The following is a 25735-nucleotide window of genomic DNA, read 5'->3' as shown; positions in this document are numbered from 1 at the left end:
CTATACTTTCTTAAAATAAGAACATCTGTCACTTCTGTTACAGTAACCAGAGAGCGAAGTTAAACAAAAAAGGTCACATTTACGGCTGCCAATAAGGCAAAGTTCCTGAGGCTCGGCCACACGCAACAGCAAAGACACTCCTTGCAGCACTCTTCAGGTGCCTCATGCTGTGTGTGTGGAGGAGGGCAGACTGGTGGAGGGTGAGCCCAAGATGACGCTCGGGCTGAGCATCTCTTATCGAAAGGGGTTTGGAATTACAACAGATTATATAGTGCAAACTCATATTAGTTCTCACAGATATAAAATCCAAAGATAGGAGCCCAGAACAAAAGCTACCACCGGCCAGGGTTGTGAGAAGTACCAGCCATTAAGGAAATAAACTCCAGGAAGTAGAGCCTGGAGTAACTCCAGCTCTTCAGTGAACAGGTGTAACTGATATCAGGGTCTGAATCAGTTTGGTAGTGAGGCATCAAATTAAAATGAAGGGTTCATTAAATGACAGCCTTTCAGATTTAAAGTAACTAAAAATTATCAGTCACAGAAGTTGTTAACCTTGAGTGGGACAGAAGAAATACCCACCAATGGACAGATCTTACATTTACACAACATTTCCCAAGTATTCACTTCAGTAGGTCCATAAGGTTTAAAGGAGGTTTTGGCTTAGCTTGGCCTGAATCAGTTTTTAACAGGGTTCTTACTGCCACCCCATGTAAACTGTTGAAAAAATATACTGACTGACTAGAAAATAAACTGTGCATTATGTCCTCGGTATATTCATGCACATGTGGCCACTCTATATATGCACAATCAATATTCCAATACTGCACATAAAACAGGAGCTGTATCATGGCCTTTCTTAATATTAGCGTCATGGTAAGTTTACTACACCCACGTTACTGACAAAAGCCATGCCCAATGACAGGGAAATACACATACTTCTAATATTTCAAGGTAGACGTCATGTTTGATCTGAAAAAACAACAGCTTTCTCAAGGTAGTCCAGTCTCTCAGAAGAGAGGCCTGCCTTAGAAATAGTTTTGTTGGGTTTTACCTCTGTAATTGAGATCAATAGTATAAGTTAAATTGATTTCAATGCTGAAAGAAATGCCATGGCAGCCAGCTGACAGGAAACTGTCAAATATATTTTCTTAACAGTTTGTACGGGGACACAAGCTAGCAGGCAGAAGAGCTTCCTCAGGCTTTTCCCTCTCCCCCTTTTATAAAATACTAAAACTGTCTGAGAAATCTGTGTGTCACCAAGAGCCAAAAGAAAGCATGACAGTTAAGGACTGCATCTGCAAAGGCAGAATAATACTGCAGGATCAAGTCATGTGCAGCTGACAGAAGATGATGAAGTTCTAGCAGTCTCGAAAGACGGCTCATATTTAAGCTGAACAGTGTCCCATTTTCCTTTTATAAACCAAAAACTTATACATATGTACTGCACAATTATCTAGACTTTTCCCACACTGGGACTTGTTAGTGATAGAGTAGCCTGTAAAGAATAGGCACTTATCCCAAGAATTGGCAAAAAAGGGAGTATTATTTTGGTAGGTATGGCACCAAATACAACCATTGTGCTTTCTCACATACATATGCTGTACAGATGGAGGCTCAGACACAGAGTTTAGGTTGTTGGTGGGCTGTGTTTTTTCTTTTTACTTCTGCAAGATTTGCAAATGCAGCAGATGATGCATGGAGATGCCACAAGCAGCAAGGGAGAAGTCACCAATGCTATGATACCTAGTCCAACGAGGATCCCCACAACCTGAAAGACATGGTGGGGAAAAATATGTATTTAGCTAATGTGGAAAATAAAATACTTGCATGCATGCCTAAGCACAACACAGGTCACAAAAACCAGATGAAAATACAAAAATAATCACCCTGATCCTTCACTGAAGGGTAAAATCTCTTTGCTTCATGCATGCATGAGAGCTCTGCTCAGCAGACTAGGAACGCACCTGTGTTCTGTTCCACATCACCGAAGCACGCGAGTGGCCCAACTTGTTTCTGCAAGGGCCTCTGTCGTAATGTCTTAAGAAGATATCATTCTGAAAAACAGAAGGAGATGCTGTAAGAGCAGGCTACAGTACTGCGGGGAGAGGTTCAAGACTGGACTGGAAATACAACTTTCCTGACACTGCTTTAAAATTACCAGCTCCCAGCACACAAGTTCTCCTGTCTTCCAAATAATTATCTAGAGAAACTTCTTGCAGTTTCAGAAGGTGTGATGTGTTTGGGACCTGAACTATTGTATAGCATCTTTCCTCCCCCACTTTTAAAAAGCATAAGCATATGTGCTGCACCTATTGCACAAATACCTAGTTTGTAATTTGGTGATGATAAAGGGATCTGCAAACAACAGATCTTCCTGAAAGCTAGAAAACTGGGGGATCATCTTCCTGAGGTACATTCTGTTCTCCTGCTGTCCCTAGACTTTACAGTAATTTTCTTCCTAGGCTTAACAGGAAAATTTACAAAGTAGGAAATCCCTGTTTCCTTTCTCTTTTCCCATTAATACTTATTAAATTATCCAATTTTTCTTCATGAAGTTACTACTGAACTGCATCACCCTCCCTTAGCCAGCTGACGCTGCTTCATTTCATTTTTCAGCCATACTCTTTGGCTCTTCAGGTATTACCCTCATCTAGACCTGAAGCTCCTGGAATCCTGCACATTTTAAAAAAAATACATTTGAATCACACAACTACAGTTTATTTTTTTCTTTCCTCTTCGAACTGACAAAAACTTGGTAAGGGCATGTCTGCAGAGTCTGTGAGAATCTGAGAGTCCTCCAGTTCAGCATGGTGTTAAGCAATCATTGTGTACTGTACGCACTCTGAGGCAAGCTGTAAGACTCCTGTTGAAAAAGCACACTCACACACACATAAATGGGACATGACGCTAAGCAAAACCTGTTTAGCACGCTGAGAAAAGGAAGGATGAAGAATGAGGAAGTCTCATGGTTTGCTGGCTGTGGAATACAAAAAAAGAAGAAAAGCCATGCAGCATCTAACATTTTATTTCAAGTGCTGGTAAAGTCCTTTCACACTCCCACATTTGTTACTGGTGACTGTGTCAAAAAGTGAAGCTGTCACATACATGAGCACATTACTTCCTGTACTCTTAATCCTGCTGTGAAGCTTGAAGTCTATATGAGTTGAGACTGGTTGGTATCAATTGAGAAATAACTAGCAACCTGCACTTCATAATCCATGTTCATAATCAAACCTTTTTATCCTCAAGCCTACTAATCAATCATTCTCTTCAGCAGACATGGCACTAGAGGTGGACTAGTAAAGGAGAGCCCAGTTCATACGAGCTTTTGATGCACACATCTGTGAAATAACCCCCTTCACCCAGTACCACAGCATTTTTTGGACAGGCTATGACCCTTGCAGTTGGAGCAGGTCAAAGACATTTCCTGGCTCTCAACGAAACTATTTTACTGCACTGTAGGAGGTAATCAGAGAAAGGTAGTGCTAGACCTCCAGAAAGAAACCATTCTGTCCCATTTCCCTCCAAGAACTAGTATAGGACCCATAGACACAGCTAAAATCCTTTATAGAAAAAATAATGTTGATATAAATGAAAGCATTGGATGAATGAGAAGAAAGACATGAAGTTACAAGCTGAATTGAATACACTAGGATCTCAACAATTTGGTGGAGAGCTTTCACAGGGCCTCAGACTAACTCCAACCCCATTACCCTTTATCTAGCTCTTTTTTCTGCAGCACTTACATCCAAGTTTTGTAGACAGTACCAGCAAAATGTGTGCTTGCAGTTCTTGCACATCATCTGAGCACAGCCCTCGTTTCGTTCAATATAGATGCGACAGACTGGGCACTGCTTAATTGGTGCGTCTGTCTCCGTTCCAATAAGTAACCTAGAAGAGAAGGGAAATATTAAAGTGAAATGTGAATGTAATTACTGTTGATATTCAGCTCCACTGCCTAATGTGTACTGTGCTTATTTTAAAGAGCATCTAATGTTGTTGTCTTAATGCATGTAATGTGTGAAGCTTGTTATATTCAGTACAATACACTGAAGCATACTCAGTACTAGGTGTAAGATCATGTAAAAGTGAAACTCTTGGTCTTTTAAGCTATATAAAATCGACACTCACTATACCCACAAATGTATCACCCATAGCATTAAAAATCAGCACTTTTTAAAACAGCTTGTACCATTCATTTAATAGGACTAGATTATGCAATTTATAGCACTGTTGCTGCCTGAGCAAAATAGCCTTAAACACCACTGTAGCCAAAGATCAAACCTGGAGAAGAAGAATTATGGCGAGAGCTCTTTGGCAACTCCTCTTTGATGAATCCTCTAGTAAGCAGAATGCTCAGATTTTAATTTCTTGCAAAAATGATAGAGAACTCTGAACACACATGACTGAACTTAATCTGATTCTGAAAACAAAGATGGATGGCCACAGATACTACATAATTTAAAAACAAAAGTGTTTTCTTCCTGTAGATTAATGCCTTATGTAACCTTATCTGTAGGTTGTTTACACCTATGAAAAACTAGCACAAATCAGATTTCTCACATCAAATGGGACATTTTACACCCACTCTGTTTAAGAGTTAAGATTCAGCATTCGGCTATGCAGAGATTCTCTAAGTATTAAGCAGGGGTGATTTCTTAATCACAGTATAAGCAAGGTTTGTATCCCGGAATATTAGTGTATTGGATCTTTTGTAGAGGCTCAAGACTTAATTCTAGCAGGCAAACAAAGCCTTTAGGCAGATTCAAAGCCCTGGAGGACTTCACCTTTTGGAAGTGTCAGTGGCATCACAAGTTTGATAAGTACCCAAATAATATTAAGTATTAAAGAATAAAATGTATCATTTAAACTAGTATTTAGATTGGAATCATATTTAGGAAACACTAGAAGAGATGGAAAGTCTTAGAGATGCACCTAAGATGTTAGAAGGAAGCTGTTCCATTAAACTAATATGATGCACAGAGCTAGCACCCTGTGCCAAAAGGAAATGAAAGACCATGTTGCCTCTCTGGATTCCCCTCTTACCCCTGCTCAGTTGGTACTGGAGTAGTTTGGTTTTCCTGGCATAGGTGCTTCAGGTGCCATGCCTCCTTGCAAGAGGAGCAGAATGTCTGGCAGCAAGCTGGGCACTCCACTGGCACCGGAGCTCCGGACTCACTCAGTGTAATATGGCACACTGCTTGGCAGTCAACTGCAGGGCACCATGTTCTCTGGGGGTCCAAGTGGACTTCTGAAACGTAACAGAGAGAGAAATAAAACTGTTTATACAGTCCCCTTCTCATTCCAGCAACACGTCTCTAGGTACACAAGACCCAATTCTGTGTGCGGGTGGGAAAGTTGAGGCCCTCTGTGTCCATGCCCATGGGCATCCAGGCCTACTTTTCTTCTTTAGACAGGTCTGCAGTTGTGTTCTGTTAAGGCAGTTACACTGGAAGCATCGCACATATGGCAATACTGGACATATTCTTAGCCGTTAGAGGGAGATAGAAAAGATGAACGTAAGTGCTGCTTGCTGAGAAGCATGTATTTTGTGACATTAGGCCATTCCATGTCTTTCATATGTGCAACCCATGCAGTCTTTCATGTAAATAGCAAAGGGACTGTCATTAAATTAACGTCAAGTTACTTTCCATGCCTTATTTAATCCCCTCTATCTATAAACACTGATTAATATTCAGGTATCAGATTCCAGCAATAGTCAAGGCAAGATTCAGGGTGAAGACTCTGAGTTACAGACATCACTGCATCGCAGAGAATGTTAAACATTGATTCTTCGTCTCACATGCCAACCTTTGTTCAAGGAATTTAGGCTTGCAACAGAAACCCAGCTGAAAACACGTTGACTGTTAGGAATGCCCATTGTGTGTGCACTTTCTACTGGCTCAAGTCCATGAAGTGCAGCCAAACACTCCCACCCTGCAGAGCCTCCTTAGAAAAAGGCTGTTGTGCCTGCAGGAGCTATATGCCTCTCCTCCTTTCCTGCGAGCTCTCTGGTACCACCACTGAAAATAAATAGATGGAGGGGATGTCTCAGGAACAGGTGGAAATCCCTTACTGTGAGATGTCAAAAGCCATTATAACGATCTTCTGTACCTCCAGCAGATAAAATACTGTCTCACTTGAAACAAAAGGATGCACAAGGGCCCCAGACATATGTTCTCTGGCAAATTTTGCTGAAATAGTTGAAGGCACTTCCTTCTATGCACATGCCCCTGCCTGCACTGCTCCTCTGCAGGAGGGTGCTGATAGCCCACAGTGAAGGGGGCTAGTGGATGGATATCTAGCAGATGCTCCAGTCAGGATGAAAAACAGTGATATCAGTTCAGTGTCCAGATACCCAGAAACTAGAAACTGCACAACTAGAAATGTGATCAAAGTAGTAAAACTCTCCTCCAAGCTCTCAAGCATTTAGATATACATGCTGAACACTTGGGGAGAAGGACACCCCACAAACCCCATCACCTAATGTGCACTAGAAACTCAGTTCTTTTCCAGTATGATAATCCTCTCTGTTCACCTTGAAAACTTCCAGTTTGTTTAAAGCCATCCCTCCTTCCTCTTTCTCCAGGAAACTTACAGTGAGGATCCATGTAAGGATGATCATCCTCTCTGCTGGCTGCAGGACACACAGGTACACAATGTTTGGACATCAGGTAATTTTTAAGTCTGTCTCAGAGTGCTCTGACAAATGTGGAGAATTTCTACATCCATGGCACAGGTTGTCATTTGTAACTTAGGCAGTGCCACCAAAACACCACTACCATCCACCTCCAGCCACTTCATGAATCTAGTTGCATTCTTTCATCTTATTCTCTTACACATGCTTCCTTTGCCCCCCAAAACAACCAAACATTTTGCTTTCTACTGAAAGAAAGCCAGAACAAAATAGTTTGCAGCTTCATTTGTGGGGAGAAGAGAGACATGGATGGGCAGTACAAGCCATTTTACATTTTTACATACATTTAAAAAGTAATATTCTGAGTGAGAAATCACTGTTTCTGTAGCTACCCTTAGTGTCTTTTAAAAGATACTCTGAACTGGGTAAGACCGTGGCCTAGTACCGGCTATTGCATTTAAGTCTTCATACAGTAGGTTCTATATTCTTTCTGCTGATAAACAGCAGTTAAAATGAGATAAAGTGCAGTTCCTGCAGATAGCTGTTTAACATACTGAACTTTGGGAACCTACATTCTCTTATCCTGGTTTTGGATGAAAGACAGGATGTCTGGTTTTGACATCATCAGAAGGAGGCAAGTTGGGTTAAAAATCTTACTGATTTTTACAAATTTGTTGCAGCAAGATGTAATGCATGAGATGAAACTCTGTTCTCTCCCACTTCCTCCATTTTACAATGAACCTACAGACGGCATTTTGCAATCCACGCTATCTCATACTGTTTGGCTTACCATGGAGTTCAAGCGAAACCAGAAAAAAAAGGAGCAGCCAAAAAAAAAGTAAATAGGCTATCATATTGCTCTGACTAGCTGCTCCATCTTCTGGTTAGAGCCATTTCTCTCCCAAGCCTTTCTCCTGCTTCCCCACAGACAGTTTAGCCACACTTGTTACACTCTCAGGAGGAAAGCTTTCCCAAACAGTGCCAGCATCAGGCAGGGATCTGGCCAGTTTTCACAAAACACACGATCAAGCAGGTGAGATGTGGGAGACAGACAGGGGAAATGCAGCACCCTGAAGAAAGGAGATTTTCTGGCTCAGAAAAGGTACTCACTGAATGGATGAGCCTAGGCCTTTCACACAATGTTAGGAACACCTCCTTTTGAAATGGACTACTTTTCGGTCAGGCATTAAATGGGGGTTATCATCTACCACTCTGGCTTATTGGGCAATTGTCACAGAAATAGAAATATAATGCATGTGTCCTAACCACATCTTTTCCTCTGTTTCGTTACTTCTGATGACCACATCAACCCCATCCTAAACAGGCACAGAGCAATTCCTGTTTCTTCTATTAAAATATACCACACGGAAGCTCTGTGGCTAGGTCCTGAATGGATGCAGAGAAGTTACAAATATGTAAGAAAGCTTGGTTTTAAGTCTGAAAACATCTGCATTCTAGTTACACAAACCCCACAAGAGAATAGAGTATTTTGAGTGCATTTCTTATTAAACTAAGCAAGTGTCTACAGATATACAATTGTATGCAATTACTTCTCCCTGCTTTTTCAAAACAAGGAAATCTATTTTATTAAAATAGCTAGCACAGATGGGGGATGAGGAAAATAGCTTTTCGATGTATAAGACCTCACTCAGGTCTTCAAAATTTTCCTCAAAATTCATCTCATGATGGAAAATGTCTAGAAGGGCGAGAAGCACTGGCTTTACCAATAACTTGAAGACTGATAATCAAAGACTACAGAGCAGAGCAAGACCCAAGAAGCTGGTTATTTATTTTCAGCACTACTAGTAAAACAAATGAGGTGCTGAAGCAAAGATCTCAACAGACTAAAGCTGAGAAAAGAATGGTCTAAATATAGGAACTGAAGGGTTTGAATAAAGGGCTTTGTTGAGAAGAGCAAAAGTCATGAAGGACAACCTAGTACCTGCCTATTTTAAGGGAGGAGAGGGTAGAGTTAGGCAGTAGCAGCCTGGGTTTTCCATAGCTATAGCTTTTAAAAGCACTAAGTTGCACTAAGGCTGACACAGATACAAGGTACACAAGAGCTCTCAGCTGCCAGGAGTCCCTGGGCAGATTCTGAGTCAGAATTCTGGCCCTGCAGCTGCCATCAGCAAGGTTTATAGCTAGTTGCAGAAAAAGACTGTCAGGCCAGCATTGGCATTGGTCGGGGCAGGCAGGCTTTGCCAGGTTAGGGTCAGATCTGAGAACAGAGCTTTAGGTCAGCAAAAGCTAATAAGCCAAGTCCAACTGATGAGTCCAAAAAGGTCAGCCTTGGGGGAAACACTAGATCTGTGATAGGTAAAAGGTCTTAGCCAGGGTTGGGATCAGTGCTGGTGTCCAGGTCAGAGCTTTAGTTAGCAGTTGTTGTTGTTCCCAGGCATCAGTAAGCTGAATTTTTTGCTGGAGCCAGTAGGCAAGGCAGAAAGGCTATGTTTAAGCCTGCTGCTTGGATGACAGTTCTACTTATCATAAAGGAAAAAGGACAGATCTTAGAAACATAAAGAAGAGAGACAGGGGAGTGACAGAGGATTTGTCAGACTTAGGCAAGAAAGAAAAGTAAAGGAGTATTTAAAAAATAGGCAAGTTTTAGGTTTCTGTGTGTGGGAGGCAGTAAAAAAGAGAGATGCAACAGGGAGTTGGAGAAAAGATCATGAGTTCAGCTTTGGCTAGTTATAGAGGAGGAGATACCAGGAAATCATCAGTTTCACAGTCTTCAGTTAAAAAAAGGTTTTACATAAAACAGATTAACGTATTGCAAGAATGTCTGTCTTTCTTAACCCTTCAATACGGTGATTTAACAAGCTCTGATTTCCACTGTCTAGGGCTGTAGAACATCTACTGCTTGGCTTACAAACTGAAGGGACTTCCTGAGGAGTTAAGGAGAAAAGACAGTAAAATAGGAGAGGGAAATAAAAAGTGAAAGCAGGGTTTAGGATTCTTTTTTCTTTTTTGGCCTGAGTGTCTGCAAATCATAGCTACAATCTGTATCTGCCCATGAACTCTGGAGCATACTTCGGTACACTTGTTTTGCAGTTTTTGTACTGCATGGTCATTCAGCGTGACTCATGCCAGATGAGATTCTGTAAAAACCCATATATTCTTCTATCTGACCATCTTTTCAAGTGTATTACTGTGCCTAACTTTTATGAACCTCTGCATTTTCATAGACATTCCCAATCCATTGGCATCTGAGCATGCATGCAAAGCAAGAACACAAATACAGTCTTTCAATTAAAGTTTGAAAACAGGCTGAGTCGGGCAGATCAGTCCCAGATACACTACCCTGCAAGCTACCATGGAGTGAGTTCTTTGAAAAACACTTCAACTTCCAGCAGAGATTTTCATGTTAGTGTCAGTCTTTAAAACTTCATCTTTCTGACTAGCAAGTTTCTTCCTCAGCCTTGGCAAGGAACCATCTCCTGAAACAGAAGGCTGACCTCTGCCATAGGAAAGCTTGGCCCCAGTAAAACCTTCAGTTTCAAACTTCTTTGTTAATAGGCCTTACTCAGTAATGAGGGGTCCAATTATCCCTCAGGAAAAAATAAAATATACTCGACAAATCTACATGAAGCTTCTACAAAAGTAAAGCTCTCTTACAGGGATGTTTGCAAAAACCCTCATCACACTGCAGGGTTTGTCTCCCCCAGAAGTTGTGAAGATCACTATGAATGTATGAAAAGACTGTGTGCACCCTGCACCAGCCTCTATTGTCTGTTTCTATCAGTGCAACCACAACTTCAAGGACCCAGGATGAGCATGCTGCAAGAACAATGGAGCCTCAGGCATGCAACGTGAGAGTGTTACCCACAAACCTGAGTAAAAGTGTGGTATTTTCAGTAAGATACCACTCTTTTAATTCTGCTCCACTGAAATAATGTCAAATTTGTCTCTGGAACACAGTCAGAACTAGGATTGCTCTTAAACTATTTCAAAACAAAGACATCTTCTCTGTCTCTTTCTTAACTCACCTAACAGGCTTTTTCTTTGCAGTATGTAATACTGCTGCCCCCACTGACACTTTAAAAAGGAAGGTAACAGAAACAAAAAGGTTCACACCTCGTTCAAACTTCAGCCTCTTGTATAACTGAAACTGGTCAACAGGCACCAAACAGGCAATCTGAAATGAGAAACAAACACACAGAAAAAGCATTAGAAACACAGACTTGAAGCACCCTGTTCTATACACCTGCTCTCCTCAGCTGGCTCTCAAATCCATCTTCTCTTACTCTTTGCTTTCACCACCATGTTCCTCCGTACCTTGACTTCCTTCTCCAAAGTGTACAGTACTTCTTGACCTCTACTATTTCAGCCACACAGCCCGGTAGTTCATCCCACATCTTTCTTATCAGGCACAGGAAAGCCTTCTCTATGGATTCTGTATTTACTTCAGGTTTCTGAGTTTTATTTCACGTTGGTTTAATGTAACAAAGAGTGATGGCTTGCCAGCCTTCAACACTACAGCATGTTGTTCGTGCACAAGAATACAGCTGAAATGAACAGTTCCTCATTCATGTTTCCCAGTCTTAATGGCAGGGGTCACTTAGCTCTCAGGAACTTAAAAGCTAGTCTGATTTCCATTTTTTATTCACTTCACGGGTTTTGAGCAGAGACAGTTAATGTCACTGGTGTTGGAATTTGCCTTAGGTGCACACCAGCCCACTAGGAACTGGACTGAAGTTAACAAATTCAGCTCACATAGACAAACACACTTTGCTGATACATTTTACACCATACTGAAACTAAACTAGCAACCTAAAAGGCTAAATGCTCTAATCTCCAATTACCGGTCTAAGTAAGAAAACCAAGTACCCTATTTAAAGCTAATAAGCAAACCTGTATACAGGGTAGGGAGGGGTTGGTTTGGAAGAAAGTTCACAGACACTTCAGAAGCCACATATTTGTTGCATTCAGACTCTTGAGATCATTCTCCTTATTGGATCCATTCATAATATTGTACCAGCACTGAAAACATCTTTCTCTCTTACTGAAAACAAACATAGACGAATACTAATACAAGACCTGATCATTTGAAGCACTGTGAAACAGTGTAGAACTGATAGCTTCAAAATGAAGAGTTCTCAACCCTCACATCCCACCACAGTACTCCAGATTACTGTAAAAAGCAAAATTATGCCCTCAGTAAAGCAGACACTAGCCCTTGCTATCCTTCTGGGTTGTGTGGCATGGCACTCGTGAGAAGAAATACAAAGACAGAAAAATAAACTATATATTCAGTATCATGCTTTGAATACATTTGTTTTCATATATGGAAAAAAGAAAATAATATATCCATTTTTACATTATAAAATATGAGAATGCTTTATTAAAATCTCAAATCAATTTGAATTAAAATGTAATTTTGAAGCATATGTTTGGACTATTTATTTGACTAAACCAATGTCATACAAAAAAATCTTGACATCAGTTGGATTATTAAGTGTTCAAAGATGCTTAAAAGACTTACAGTTGAAGAAATCAAAGGATGTAAAATCAAGCTGGGAAACACCAACAAATCTTTACAAAGCATATTCTTAGCTTAGTAAGTCAGCCCTGGGTCAAAGGACTGTCCTCATTCAGCTTCTGAATTCAGGGTGTAAACTGTTTTTAATATGAAAGTATTTGCATGGTTAAACAGTATTACATTAATGTGACTGTAAAACACAGAAAGCTTCCTGGGAAAGTCTTCACCTGTTCATCAGAAGTCAGCTGAAATGCTCTTGGAAAACAAATAATAACCAAATGGAGAAAAAAGAGTCAAGTTCAGCAGCTTCAGCAAAGAATTAAGCCAACCAACAAAGCTATATAAAACTCACAAGACACATCATTTCACTACTGCCCACTTCTCCCCAGGGCAGCTTCAAATCTAAATAGATCTGGAAAACAGAAAGAGTCATCTGCTTTTCTCTAGCTGGGTGAACATTGGCAACTCCTTTAAACTTTCCTTCATTACAACTAAATTAAAACAGAGAGTCTCAATGCTGTAAGAGCCACTTGAGTGAATTGTTTAGTTGTCTGTGGTCTTTCTGTGCTTGCTTTTGCTTTTAACAGTTTTTCAAGAGCAGTTCTATTGAGTCCAGAATTTCCCATGTATTAAAACCCAGACTTTTTGATTACAGTGGCTGCAGATTTCAATAGGAAGCAGTGTCAATGCTGAAAGCTTCCCTTTCTCCTATTGAAAACGGGACCTTACCATGTCAGCCTTCCCTGCTGGTTTCACCCAGCCTCACTCTTCCTCCTCCTATCCTCTTCACAGCTCAGTTCCTCCCTCCCCGCACTAAACTCCAGGTGTTGAACATATGAGGTCTGCAGTCTGTCACCTCTGCCACCGACTCCACCAGGCTCTGAAAGACCAGCTCCTGACAGCACCCACATGGAGGTCAGCACAAGTGATGCTGAGCCAAAGCTTCTCACAGATTTAGTATCTTTAGATATGAAGAAAGGAATGCACAATCTGCTGCTGCTTGAATTTATTTCCACAGCAAAGCTGTATGTGCAAACTCAATTGAAAAAAAAAAACCAAACAAGTATCAGGTCCCATAAAAAAACACAAAATCCTTTCCTCAGTGAACTTTTAATCTCATTTACACTTAATCAAGAAGGAGGCCGTAAGCATGGTAAGGGGATTAGGTGTTTATCTCCTACTTGGCATCAGGGTCTAAATGTTCCTCTTCATACAATTTTTCCAGCCCCACCAGGAATTCATCCCAAACACCTCTCCTGTAGAACACGTCTGGGCTGGACAGAGGGTGGAGATCTGGGGAGGAAGCAAACCAGCAACCCAAGCAGATGGCAAAGGGCCAAAAGAGAAAGATCATAAATACATCAGAAATCAGATGTTTCTTATTCTAGCCTATGAAATTATTCAATGCATCAAGAAATGCTACAGGACAAGTTTTTAGGCCTTTTATTTTTTTTTTAATATTGGATAATGGTTACAATAAAAACCTGTGAAGAAATGAGAAACAAGAACTCTGCTCTCCTATAAAGATCTTGAGTTCAGACTTATTGGTATGTTGGGAGTTGAAGTAAGTTTTCTGGTTTTCTATACCCTGTAAGCAACATCTGCTGTTAAAATACTATTGTTATAGAACACAAGAACATGGAGGAGCTCTTGCTAAGAACAGCAGTTTTCACCTGAAGTAAAAATACCCATGGAAAAAAAGCAAAATTTTGAAGGCTTACTAGCACAAAAGGCTCTAGCTAGACCCTTGCCAAGTGTCCAAAAGACTGCCCAGTGTGGTACGATAACCAGGGGTGTTGTTACTACACAAGACAAAAAAGCAAAGAAAGGAAAATGAAAGGGTTTTAAATAATTGGGTTCAGTTTACACAGGGGCAAACTGTTCCTTGTAACTCGGGCAGTGCAGTAACCAGGAGCCAAAAAAGAACAACTCCCCTGTTTTTAAACACTGGCTACCACACTGGAAAGGGAAAATCACTACTCCACCTATTCTCAGGCTTGCAAGGGAGATGCAAGGAGGCAATCAAGAAAACTGAATAGATCTTACTTCCTTTCACACCCATATGAATCAAATCTCAATAATGCCGAGGGAGGGAAGTTCACCAGGACAAGTGCTTCTCCCCTTCCCGCTTTAGCAGATACGTAGCAAGAGCAGATCCTGCACTGGCAGCAGTAACAGCCACTTATAAAGTGTTGCACTGCTCACCTCTACAAAGGTCCCACTCACAGAGGCACTGTTTAATTTTGCAAGGACTGCAAAATAGTTTTAACTTGGGCTGTGGTTTGTTTTCAAAAGCGGTATGGGAGTTCAATCTCTCTACTGTTAGAAATCACACCCACACCTTTCTCCATCAGCTACTGTGCTCACTGAAGTAATCTGAAATATTAAATTATTCATTTATTAAGGAGCTCTTCTCTAATTTAGTGACAAATAAAAACAAAATTAAGACTCTCTCATTTGGTCCCCTTGGATTTATTTAAAAACAAGTAAATAAAAAGAACAAAAATGTTAATTTTGACCCTGAAAAAGATAGGTCAGGCTGCAACATTTTCTCACCTTCCTCCTCATTTTACCATTTCAATCACCCCTGGCAAAATGTAAAACAATTTTCAAATTAAAAATAAAACTGGTACTTTAAACTGACTCCCAGTGGAATTTTGTTCAGCTATGTATAGAATATAGCATAATTGAGAATTCAAAGATCTGTGTCACTGTCCCATTTCACCATTGCTTTACAAAGCACTGACAACCCTCTGTCAGGTTAGCCCTAGCATAGATTACAGATTTACACAGACAGAGGGACAATAAGCAGAATCTGCACTGCATGCAAAGCGGTAATTCTCCTTGTCAAACTTATGAGGCAAAAGGCGAGCCCAAATCAATATCATCTCCTTTACTGCCTGCTGCACGGTTTCTATACAAATCAGATTATGTATCCATGGATCACTGGCATCAATTTTACAAGCTTCAAAACAATAGAGGAATCAGAAATGGCAAAGTACAATCCCCTAGAAATTATCCAAGTGAGTATTGCATTAGAAATCCCTGTATGCAGCTGAGACTTACCCTGATTCATAGCTTACACTGATGATTGGATTTGCACCAAGTAAAACCATTTCAAATCATGGTAAATTGTCCCTTAGATTAGGGATATTAACTGGTCCAATTAAATCAATGGAGCAAATTCCCAAGGGAGACAGGAATATTCTGGACAGAAGCTGTCTGCATGGTTAAAGAGAACTGTATTAATAGAAGATCTTCCTTCTATCTTCTACTTCCACGAAGGAATAGAAATCATTTTTATTGTACTATTAGAGCTTGAAAGGACCAACATCTTGTTTAATGAGACCGCTTTTAAACTTTCCTTTTTTTTTGTGGTGCAATCAGCTATTTGAAACAGTTTGTAGCCAAAATCACTGCCTTCCCATCACCAATACCCATTTATTTCTACTTAAAACCAACTATACCACAAGCAGCTGCAATCTTGATGTAACAGGTCAAGGTATGTCCTTGGATTGAACTTTATTTTGAACACTCCAGTGGAACAACTCCTTCTGTTTTAATGCACTTTGTCAAAACAAAAAAAAAAACCTGCTGGGGAACCTACCCGTTTTAACTAGATTTAAAAACCAAAACCCAAAAAACCACACACACCAAAAAAACCCAGAACAACAAACAGAGGGGTTTCAGAAAACATTTTCAAACTACTGAAAAGTACAATTTTCTTGTTCAAATGACCATTCATTTTAAGCTTTTTAAGAATAAAAATCTGGAACATTTTCTTCTGAGGTCCAAAGGGACACAAATACCAAAAGTAAAGAAGCCTTAATTGCCAAAATCTCTTACACTCTATGAATAAGCAGTTTACTCTACAAACACAGATGAAATACTCAACTGTTTCAGAGAGACACATTCCTGCTATTCACATTTGCTCATTTTTCATGAGACATACAAGAAGAAATTCTATTCCCTGTTTAAAATGTCAATGAGAGTTTTTGCTGCCCTCCACCCCTTGAAAGCAACACAAGAAACACGTGTCTCAGCATCAAGGCAAGTGCTGTGAAAAAGCTCTCATAATTTAGTACCAAACTAGATAAACTCTGAAGAGTTTTATTGAAAAGATAAAACAGATTTAATTCACAGAAGACAAATAGGTCACCGGAAAGCACTGAAGAAATGTTACACACCTTGAATAAGGACCTTGACAGAGGGGAGTAGAGGAACTTTCATAGCTATAATGTGTTACAAATTGCTTATAAGCTTTGTCATTAATTGTTCAGTTTCCTTATTGAAGAGAGCTCAATCCAAAATGCATTGAAGTCAATGGAAAGGCTTTACTTCACTTCAAATTATGCCTAAGTTCACCTTATCTCCCTTGTGCAGGCTAGGGCAAAAGGCATTTAAAAAGCAAACAAACCATTTTAGTGAACATAATTAGACACAATTTAGGCCAAAGTATAGGAACCAATTTAACACCATATCCATGACAGAGACAGTTTGAACTGCAACTTTTTCTTCAAACTGTAACAGTATACTAAACATCAGCCACAGCAGAGTCTGAAATGGACATGCCATGGAAAAGACACTTTTTCAAAACCCTTGATACTAACACAGGGGAAAACAAAAGACTAATTTCCTTCCCCTCCCCAGTACAGGCAACATGTCTTTCCTCATGGCACCGTCCTGGTGAGGAATCTCTTCCTGCCAGAAGCCAGAGACCAAACATCCAGACACTCCAGAGGTGAGAAAGATCATATGTTTACACCAGGAGTTTCAGAGTGTGTAATGAATAAACTGTAATTCTAAATAGTACTTCCATACTAAAGAACAGCCATATTTAAGCACATTGTCTACTATCTGAATAAGGTTCTGTTTTAAAATTGAAATGAAGAAATAAACTCGTCAGATTCCAATACAACTGTTAAGCAGGTATTCTTTATTAGCAGCGCTGGGCTCACCCTGGGGATTCTCCACCATAAGGGCTCCCACCAACTAGCAAGGAACATCAGTTTACACACACACAATCATACACATTCGTTAGATTTCCTGGAAAGGGGTGTCTTATGATAATGAATTCCTGGAATTCATTTACATAGTCTGAGCATGCATAGTAAAAATAGAGTGAGCATCTTTGAAGAAGTATCACAGAATCATCAAGGTTGGAGAAGACCTTGAAGATCATCTAGTCCAACCACTGACCTAACACTGACAGTTCCCAACTACACCACATTCCTCAGCGCTATGTCGACCACACTCTTGAACACCTCCAGGGATGGGGATTCCACCACCTCCCTGGGCAGCCCATTCCAGCACCTAACAACCTGTTCTGTAAAGAAATGCTTCCTAATATCCTGTCTAAACCTTCCCTGCCACAACTTGAGGCCATTCCCTCTTGTCCTATTGCTTGTTACTGGGTTAAAGAGACTCATCCCCAGTTCTCTGCAGCCTCCTTTCAGGTAGCTGTAGAGGGCGATGAGGTCTCCCCTCAGCCTCCTCTTCTCCAGACTAAACACCCCCAGTTCCCTCAGCCACTCCCCGTACGACTTGTGCTCCAGACCCTGCACCAGCTCCGTTGCCCTTCTCTGGACACGCTCGAGTCATTCAATGTCCTTTTTGTAGTGAGGGGCCCAAAACTGAACACAGGAATCAAGGGGCGGCCTCACCAGTGCTGAGTACAGGGCTCAGATCCCTTCCCTGTCCCTGCTGGCCACGCTATTGCTGACACAAGCCAGGGTGCCATTGGCCTTCTTGGCCCCCTGGGCACACTGCTGGCTCCTGTTCAGCCGGCTGTCAATCAACCCCCCCAGGTCCCTCTCTGACTGGCAGCTCTCCAGCCACTCCTCCCCAAGCCTGTAGCGCTGCTGGGGGTTGTTGTGGCCCAAGTGGAGCCCCTGGCATTTGGCCTTATGGAAACTCCTCCAGTTGGCCTCAGCCCATGGCTCCAGCCTGTCCAGGTCTCTCTGCAGAGCCTCCCTACCCTCATGGTCTTCCTCACGGTGTCTGCTCTTTCCAGTTTACATGCTGTGAAGTAAAGTTCAGGTTTCTTCTTCCTAAATCAGCGTTGACATCATCCTCCCTAGATGGTATCTCTGTGTCCTTTTGTTCCAGTTCCCCTTATCTTACTTTGCCCAAGTGCCCACTGAAGGCTTTGGGTCGCCCATCAGTGAGTTATATGGGGAGCGTTTTACTTTTGTCTAGACAGACAAAGAGGCCTAGGGAAAACAGCTGAGGAGTCCTTGGGAAAAAAACAAAAGCAAAACTTTCATGCATCACAGTTTAGTCTTAATCAGAAATTCACTGGTTTGAGCCCTTTCAAAATAATAGCTTTTAAAGGCCACATTTTCACAGAGAACAGCCTAGAGTTCTATGAGCACTATAGAGTGCTCATACATAATCTGTAATTTACATACTAATCTTTCAGATTATTAACAGAGATAATCTATTTTTTCTATTGCTCCTGGGGGTTCGGGGGTTCTTTATTCCTTAAAGAAACAGGTATTTGGTAAAATACATAAGCAGTTCATTTTAACCAGGTTGGGGGCCTGTTTGCTTTTCAAGTGGAAGGTCTGTGTTTCAAGTGCATCGCCAAAAGGGAGCATCAGAACATTCATTCATCCACAGGACACTAATGCACATTTGGGCTGTTTAGTCATTCTGCCTTCAGCCCAAAAATCACCCATGGATTAAGGTAATGGTCCATTAATATATGACCTGGAGTGTTCTCCTGCTTTACTAACTGGAAATACATCTCTATAATTCCTATAGCATCATAACCCTGTCTTAACAGAACGGAATTCTTCCTCCCATTTGTTAATTTTCTTTAAAAAACCCGTATTTTCAGTAAAGGCTAGTTGTCTCCAATCAGGTGTGGTGGGTGGGAGGGACATTGCTACACCCTCTCTGTATCTGTGCAGAAGAAAGGAGGAAGGGAAACAGCTGGCTACTTTCCACAATAGCTGGATTCAGCCAAAGAAAAGCTCCACCGTACGCCTGCATGCCATAACAAACATAGCTGTAACTCCTAGGCCCTGATTCAGCTAAGCATGTTTTTTCAAATGTATGCTGGAGAGGAAACCCTGAATTTTTATGGAGAAAAAGGCATTTCTGGTATTGGGAGTTGCACTGCCACTAATTCCATTTGAACGGGATTGTATAGTTCTCCCAGAGTTATGCCATCTGTATACACAGGGCTCAAGGGAAGGCAGAAGATAAGTTTCTTTTCTTCAGTTCAGGATGGAGATCTGATTCTCCTTGATTTTATCCCTGAAAACAAATGCAGAGAGAACACACAAAACCAGCCAAAATCCCTTAGCCACCTTTTTTTTCCTGGTTAAGTTTTTTTTCCTGCTTGTGTTCTTAGGCCTAGCAGGGTCTTACTTGGCTCACAAAGCAAGCAAGCAAGAATAGCCGCAGGACAACATCATATTTGCCCGCAGTCTTCTGTGGCTTTCTAGATTCACAGAACAGCTGTCACATCTGAGGGTTCCACAGTCATACTGCCAACAGCTCTTCCCCATGTCATGGGTTTGATGTTAAGCCCAATTCAGAAACTTTACACCAGCCCTAAATCAGGCAGGAGGCTGCTTGAGCATTGCTAGGAGGCCATCAGGCAGCCTGGCAGGGGCCATCTACAGCCCCCTTGAACTTCATTGTCCCAAGCGGCGCAAGAAGGTCTAAGGAGCACATTTTTCCTCCAGTTTCTCTGCCTCCAACTTTCAAACTGGACTTTCCAGTTTGAAATCACTTTACTCTTGAGAGACTGTGCACATGCCAGATGTGTAAACAGCTCTGCATAAACCTTATTTAGCTTCTGAGCTCTCTACCTCTCCCATATCTGCCTTGGGAATAAAGACACTCTTTGTATCTCTTAAGACCTACTTCCACCCACTGCTGTGCAGATCCTTTTCTTTCCATATAACTATAGAGTCTTGTGTGTTTATATTGGACTACAGATTGATTGTTGCAGCCCAATATAAACGTATATGAAGAAATTCTAGACTTTTGTGTACCATCAGTTTGAGTTCTTGCTCTAGAGTTAAAAGAGGCACAAGAATTTGTTTGCAGTCAAATCAAATCTGATTTAACTGACAGTGCTAATGAAGGCTCAGCAGTTCTGGGATACTGGGTATTCTGGTTAAGTCACCTGCATGGGTAATTCAGAGGTTGTCCGGATGCCAAGTAAGACTTTCCTCAAGGCACACAGGGAGGAAAAAAGGAGCAAAATCCTTGAAAAACATCTGTTCATTTCTAGTTCCTCTTGTCAGTCAGGCTTCTTGCCAAAAGCTCATTAAAGGTAATTGAAGGGAGTGAAAAGTGTATGGTTGTATTTATTATGTAGATAAAGAAGTTTTGGGGGCTTACATTTAAAAAAAAAAAAAAAAGAAAAAGAAAAAAGTGTTGATACCTCTGCTTCTTGTAGGGTCCCATGGCTCAAGCATACCATGTCTGGACACGTGATAGGAGAACCACAACCTTCTTGAATTGCCAGCTGCATGTACTGTTTTAGGCACTAAAAACAAGTAAAGAAAAGGAAAATAAGTTATAGCCCACATATTGGTAACAGACAGATGCTAGAGATGCTGCACAGCTACCACCTCCACTGCCTTAATTGGCTGTCCTGAAGCTCCAGCACACAGAAAGCATCAATTATTATAAGCGTGAATGCTACAAGTCATTACATTGGAAAGAATGCAACAAAGAACAATTAATTATGCATGACTTCATCTGCCAAGCATTGCGTTTACCCCAAGTCAGCAAGCCAGACCTTTTAGCACTAACAACCCCTATGCTCTGCTAAACTAGGATTGGAGGATTTGGGCAAGGGGGAGTATCCTTCATCCTAATTAAACAGGCTTCACTCTTTTGTTTTTCCTCCTGTGTTCTTAATTCAGACTCTCAGCCATCAGTTTCCATTGTAGGAGACCTCATTTACAAGAAAGAGACTACTGTTCTCAGCTGCATAAAAGGGGAAGGGGGTTTATAACCTGGTTAGGAGTTTATAATCTGTCACTGTAAAATGTGCAGCTATCAGTTCTTCCCCCACCCCCACCACCCAGGTAATTTCCATGGTTTATCGTGAGTTATCATCAGCCTCTAGTCTACTGATCAAGAGTTCAAAATCCACTTCCAGCATGGAGGCCACCTGATGAATGTTTCCAAATTGTTTCATTGTATACAAAAGGCAGGCCTCAGCCCTCCAAGAAAAATAAGCCCTCTGATCTCACATTTTATTTAGCATGCCAGTTTCAAATATATTCAGCTTGTCGTTTTAACACATATTACAAAGTCTTCAGTAAAATCATGACAAAACTGGTGCAATGGACCAAAGAACAGTGCTTGAATTGTATCTCCAAACTGCACAAGCAAGTAGGTGAGCTCACTTCTAAATCAAACAAAACAACCAAGTCTCCTCAAAATAATGACAAAGCATGAAGTAAATTACAAATCACTTGTTAACAAAATAATAGAACATGGATTTCTGGCATATTTTGGTATCGGCTTGCATAGTTTACTGTAAATGAAAACCAACTTATTTTATAAGCAGCAGGACAAATGCAGCTTTGTTTCTTACAAAATTCTATTTCATACCCACATGATAAACCTCTCCTCCCTCAGTACTGCCTTCTTACCTTATTGTCCCATCAGTTTTCAAGAAACATATCGAAGCATAAGGTCTCTGAGACCTTTGCCTCTCTGCCAACTTTAGGAACAGGCATTGAGTTCAAAAGCTACTAGGTGGGTTATGGGGAAATCACAGTCTTTTAGACCATTGGTTCTGGTAAAGCCCCAGGACTCCACAGACCATTTTTCCAGTACTTGCAGGCATTTAACATTCAAGTCTGCATTAGTTTGGGCTGTTCTGAGAAGGTCTTGCATATTGTGCTCTGATTAAAGAAATTTCCTCATTTGTATTTTTACTGGAAAACTGGTACTCTCTTAAATGTCAGGATAATTAGGACTTTTACAAATGGAAATGAGGTTCCCTTATTATTCTGTCTGTCTCTCTACTGAAATATCCACGTCCATATGTTTTGGTTAATTCTGATGAACTATATGAAGACATTAGTTCAAGCAAGTAGAATCATCTTAACTTAGTGGCATTTTAAATGAGCTTACTTTTGATTAGTAAATATTTGAAGTGTATTCATTTAAAAGAATGTAGGGGTGTAACCTAAATGGTAAATTTTAAACATCTAGTTCATTAAGCACCAATGGGTTCAGTTCCAGCACGCACCCCTATAAAAAAGCAGTAGAGCAGGCTGTAAGGAATTTATGTGCAAGTAGTATGTGGGAGGTGAGGGAGATACTCACAGGTGAAGAGCAAAAAGCCATCATGTCAGTAACTGAAGGCAGTATTGGCTCCCTAGGGAATATCAGCCCAGATTTAACCAAAAGCTATTCTTTTATTATTCAAACAGCAGTCTCAGTGCCCTGCCCCATCTCTTCACCCACTTCTCCCAAAGGCATCTAGGCACAGTGCTTATAAAAAGTCATTTTAACCACTAGATCAAATCACCCCACTAGCACACACAGCTCCTCCACAGAGCAGTAAGCAGAAGTAGGTACATAACCATGGTAGTGCCTGGAAGCAGGTACCCTAAAGACACCAGAGTTGCCAGGGCCCTGCCCACATCTGCTGCCACCATGTTCGGGGCAGTGGCAGCAGGTGAAACAGTGAAAGCCAAAAAAAAAGTATCCCCAGAGCCCAGGGTGGCTCCCAGTGCCATTACTGATGCAGATGGAGACTATGGGTGACCTGCTCCTGCGGCCTTACATTCCTTAAGCTCCTGGAGTTGCCCACCTGCTTCAGACAGCATCACAGGAGAAATAGGGTATCAAGTGCTCACTCCCTGCACAAATTTCCTCCCTGGTTTGTGCCTGTACCCACGCCCCACCATGAAAGATGCAAACAGAAAATTCTGCCCTCTGAGTCCCTTCCCCAAAGCCTGCAGGCATTGCAGTGTGTTGGGTGCGCTTCTTAGATAAGTAGGTGATGCTCCAGCAGAGCGTCCTTACATCTCACCCCCTCTCCTCATGGGAGACCTGATTACTTTCTGGATCAAGTCTCAGAGCAGCATTTGGGAAAGGGGGAGTGCTTCCCTCCCGCCAAAGCATTTAGCGTGTTCTAATTCCTCAGCAAGCATGGGAGGGCAACCTTTTCCTTTCACTGAGATCCTGTCTTCTGTCTCCTCTGTGGTGCTGCCCAGTATTTAGTAATTTGTTTTGACAGCATGGTGCAGCGATTTGTATTCTGGGGGCAGCTCAGGTCAGCTGGTTAGAGAGAGGACAAAGCCTGAGAAGTTACTGCAGGCCTAGAAGCAGCCCAGAGGCTTGCTCTTAATTTAGACTTCCAGGACAGAAGCTCAGAGCACTGACTATTACCCCTTCCGTGCAAGGATGAGCATGAAGCTCTTAAGGAGCTTCGATCCACAGTATGGATTTTGCAATCAGTTTCAATATGCAGTATCTAAATCATTAGGGGTACCAAACCAGGAGAACAGACATCTCTGAGGATTGCTAATGCATCTGGATTCTCCTTCTCTTCTAGCTCACCGCTTGGCTGTAGGTGAGGATAGGTGAGCAACCAGAGCCTTCTACGGTAATTTTAGAGGGGAATTTGGAGATTTTATAATAGGTCTGTGCCGTGCCAAGGATCTTCAAATGTTTCACAGAAAACCTCCCTGTTAAATATAGGTATATAAAAAGGTAAATCTTTTGCCTTGATTTTCTGTGCTTGAAGAAGGTATTGTCTGTGAAATTCAAGAAGCTGATGGACTTAAAGGTGCTGGGAAACTTGAAGGAAGTATTTAACATTTAACCACTGAAGGATTAAGCTTCTTACCTAAGTTAGTATATGAATAAAGATGTGACCTTCTTGTTCCCTCTTTCACAAGTTAGTGGCAAAGAAAAGACACTAAAAATCTATAAACATGCCTTCCCTTTAACAGTAAGACTGTTTTTAGAGGGGTTTTACTATTATTTACAGCTCGGCTACTAATTTAGCTACTTACTTGAAAAGTGGCAAATAAAAGTATCTGAAAAGATGTACAAGCTGCAAATACGATGAAAAGAGGATTCAATGTCTATATAATGAACCATGACTGACCTTCTCAGCAGTATGTCCTCCCACACTATGGAGAATACATTATACAGACATAAAATAGTAAGATTTTCATACATTTTGTCTACAAAAATCAGCAGTATCTCAGGAAAACTGCACACATTACACAGGCTGCTTAATTACTCTACAAAGTGAATGATACTCAGCCTTCTGTGGTATTAGAGTTCCTTGAAAGGATCTTAATCTTGACACCCAAAAAATCACCAGGTCTCAACACCCTTGGACTACACTCTCCCACCAATTTCCCACAGTGCGGTGACTTACAAGCACAGAGAGCAGTCAGTGGCTGGAGAGGCCACACCACAGGACCTGTGGCTTACAGTGACAGCCATATCATCATCTTACTCTCCATGGCTAGAGCAAATCATCAGCAGTGACCTTCCCAGCAGCACAGCGAGGTTTCCACAAATGTGTCACATGGCCAAGGCAGAATGGTTGAGGCAACAGACTAAAAATCTACTGAGGTCCTGCTGAAGAGGTTTGAATCCTGCTGAGTGCAGATTAAATTGGAGGTTTGGCTCTATTAGGTTGATCCCTCAAATAAATGGTAGACACCAACAAAAAGAATTTAAACTTCCATATCTGCAGGTGTACCCTAACCAGTTACGTTCAGTTTACTCAGTTTTTCCCTACTGAGCAACTATACCATGTCCATGTCTGTGTTCTGGGACACATAACAAAATGCTGATGCAGTCAAGCAAGAAGGATCAATTCAAATGTGATAATGTAATTCCACCACTAAAACTCAGTACACCTAACAGAAGGTTTTGGTGCTTATCTAGTTTTGCCAAGAACATTTTGCTCCTGATGGACTATTGTCAACTTCAGTGGAAAGAGTACTACAAGTAATTTTTTCTCTGCCCGAGATTCATAATGTATAATGACACCTTTTTAAAATAATTTGCTGTCTAAGCATTTTAGGGCAATAATTTTTTTCCTCTTACATTGTTTTTGTCTTTCAGGCCATCACCCTCCTCTATTTAATAAAATAAAGTCAATATCCATTTACCTACTTCACAAAATGCTACTCATGAGTACCTAATAAGTTAAAGCCTGTAAAGTACCTGGATCAATTTATCATGTAACATATATGCATTTCTTTTTTAGTTTGCAGGATTGTAAGATTACAATTTAGGCAAATATTTACATATGTCTCAAGTACATATTCCTCTCCTGGAGCTAAGGCTTTGTTGAAAGTGTATGTTGTAACATGAGGGAATAATCTTTAAAAAAAACACTGAAAAGCCCAAACAAACTAATGCACAAACTAATAACAAAAAATTCCTTCTTCAGTAATAAACACTTCCTCTAATCTTCGAAAGGGTTTTCTATGGTCAGCTGCAAGCCCCAGGAATAGAAAATTCTGTCCAGGCTATTAATGGATTCTTCATTTTAACACTTCTCCTACATGCTGCTCTAACTTCTTTTTTTTTTTTTTTTTTCCTCCAAAGTATATTGTAAGTAGGGGATTTTTAATGTACTGACAAAAAGAAAAAAA

At 41.0% G+C, this 25735-nt stretch overlaps 1 protein-coding gene across 1 annotated transcript in view; it reads right to left on the bottom strand.

Moving 5' to 3' along the window:
- Positions 1 to 963: 963 nt before the first annotated feature.
- Positions 964 to 25735, bottom strand: part of RNF144B (ring finger protein 144B) — a 49848-nt gene continuing 25076 nt past the window's right edge. The window contains exons 3-8 of the mRNA XM_074897905.1: positions 20521 to 20625; positions 10712 to 10772; positions 5047 to 5251; positions 3747 to 3891; positions 1965 to 2054; positions 964 to 1768 (exon numbers count right to left, since the gene is read on the bottom strand). Of these exons, the coding sequence (XP_074754006.1) occupies positions 1628 to 1768; positions 1965 to 2054; positions 3747 to 3891; positions 5047 to 5251; positions 10712 to 10772; positions 20521 to 20625 (747 nt within the window). The 3' untranslated portion in view covers positions 964 to 1627. The remainder of the gene's footprint in view (positions 1769 to 1964; positions 2055 to 3746; positions 3892 to 5046; positions 5252 to 10711; positions 10773 to 20520; positions 20626 to 25735) is intronic.

Source organism: Athene noctua, chromosome 2 (assembly GCF_965140245.1).
Source record: "Athene noctua chromosome 2, bAthNoc1.hap1.1, whole genome shotgun sequence".
NCBI classification, from domain to species: Eukaryota; Metazoa; Chordata; class Aves; order Strigiformes; family Strigidae; genus Athene; species Athene noctua.
This window is presented reverse-complemented; position numbering and strand designations above follow the sequence as displayed.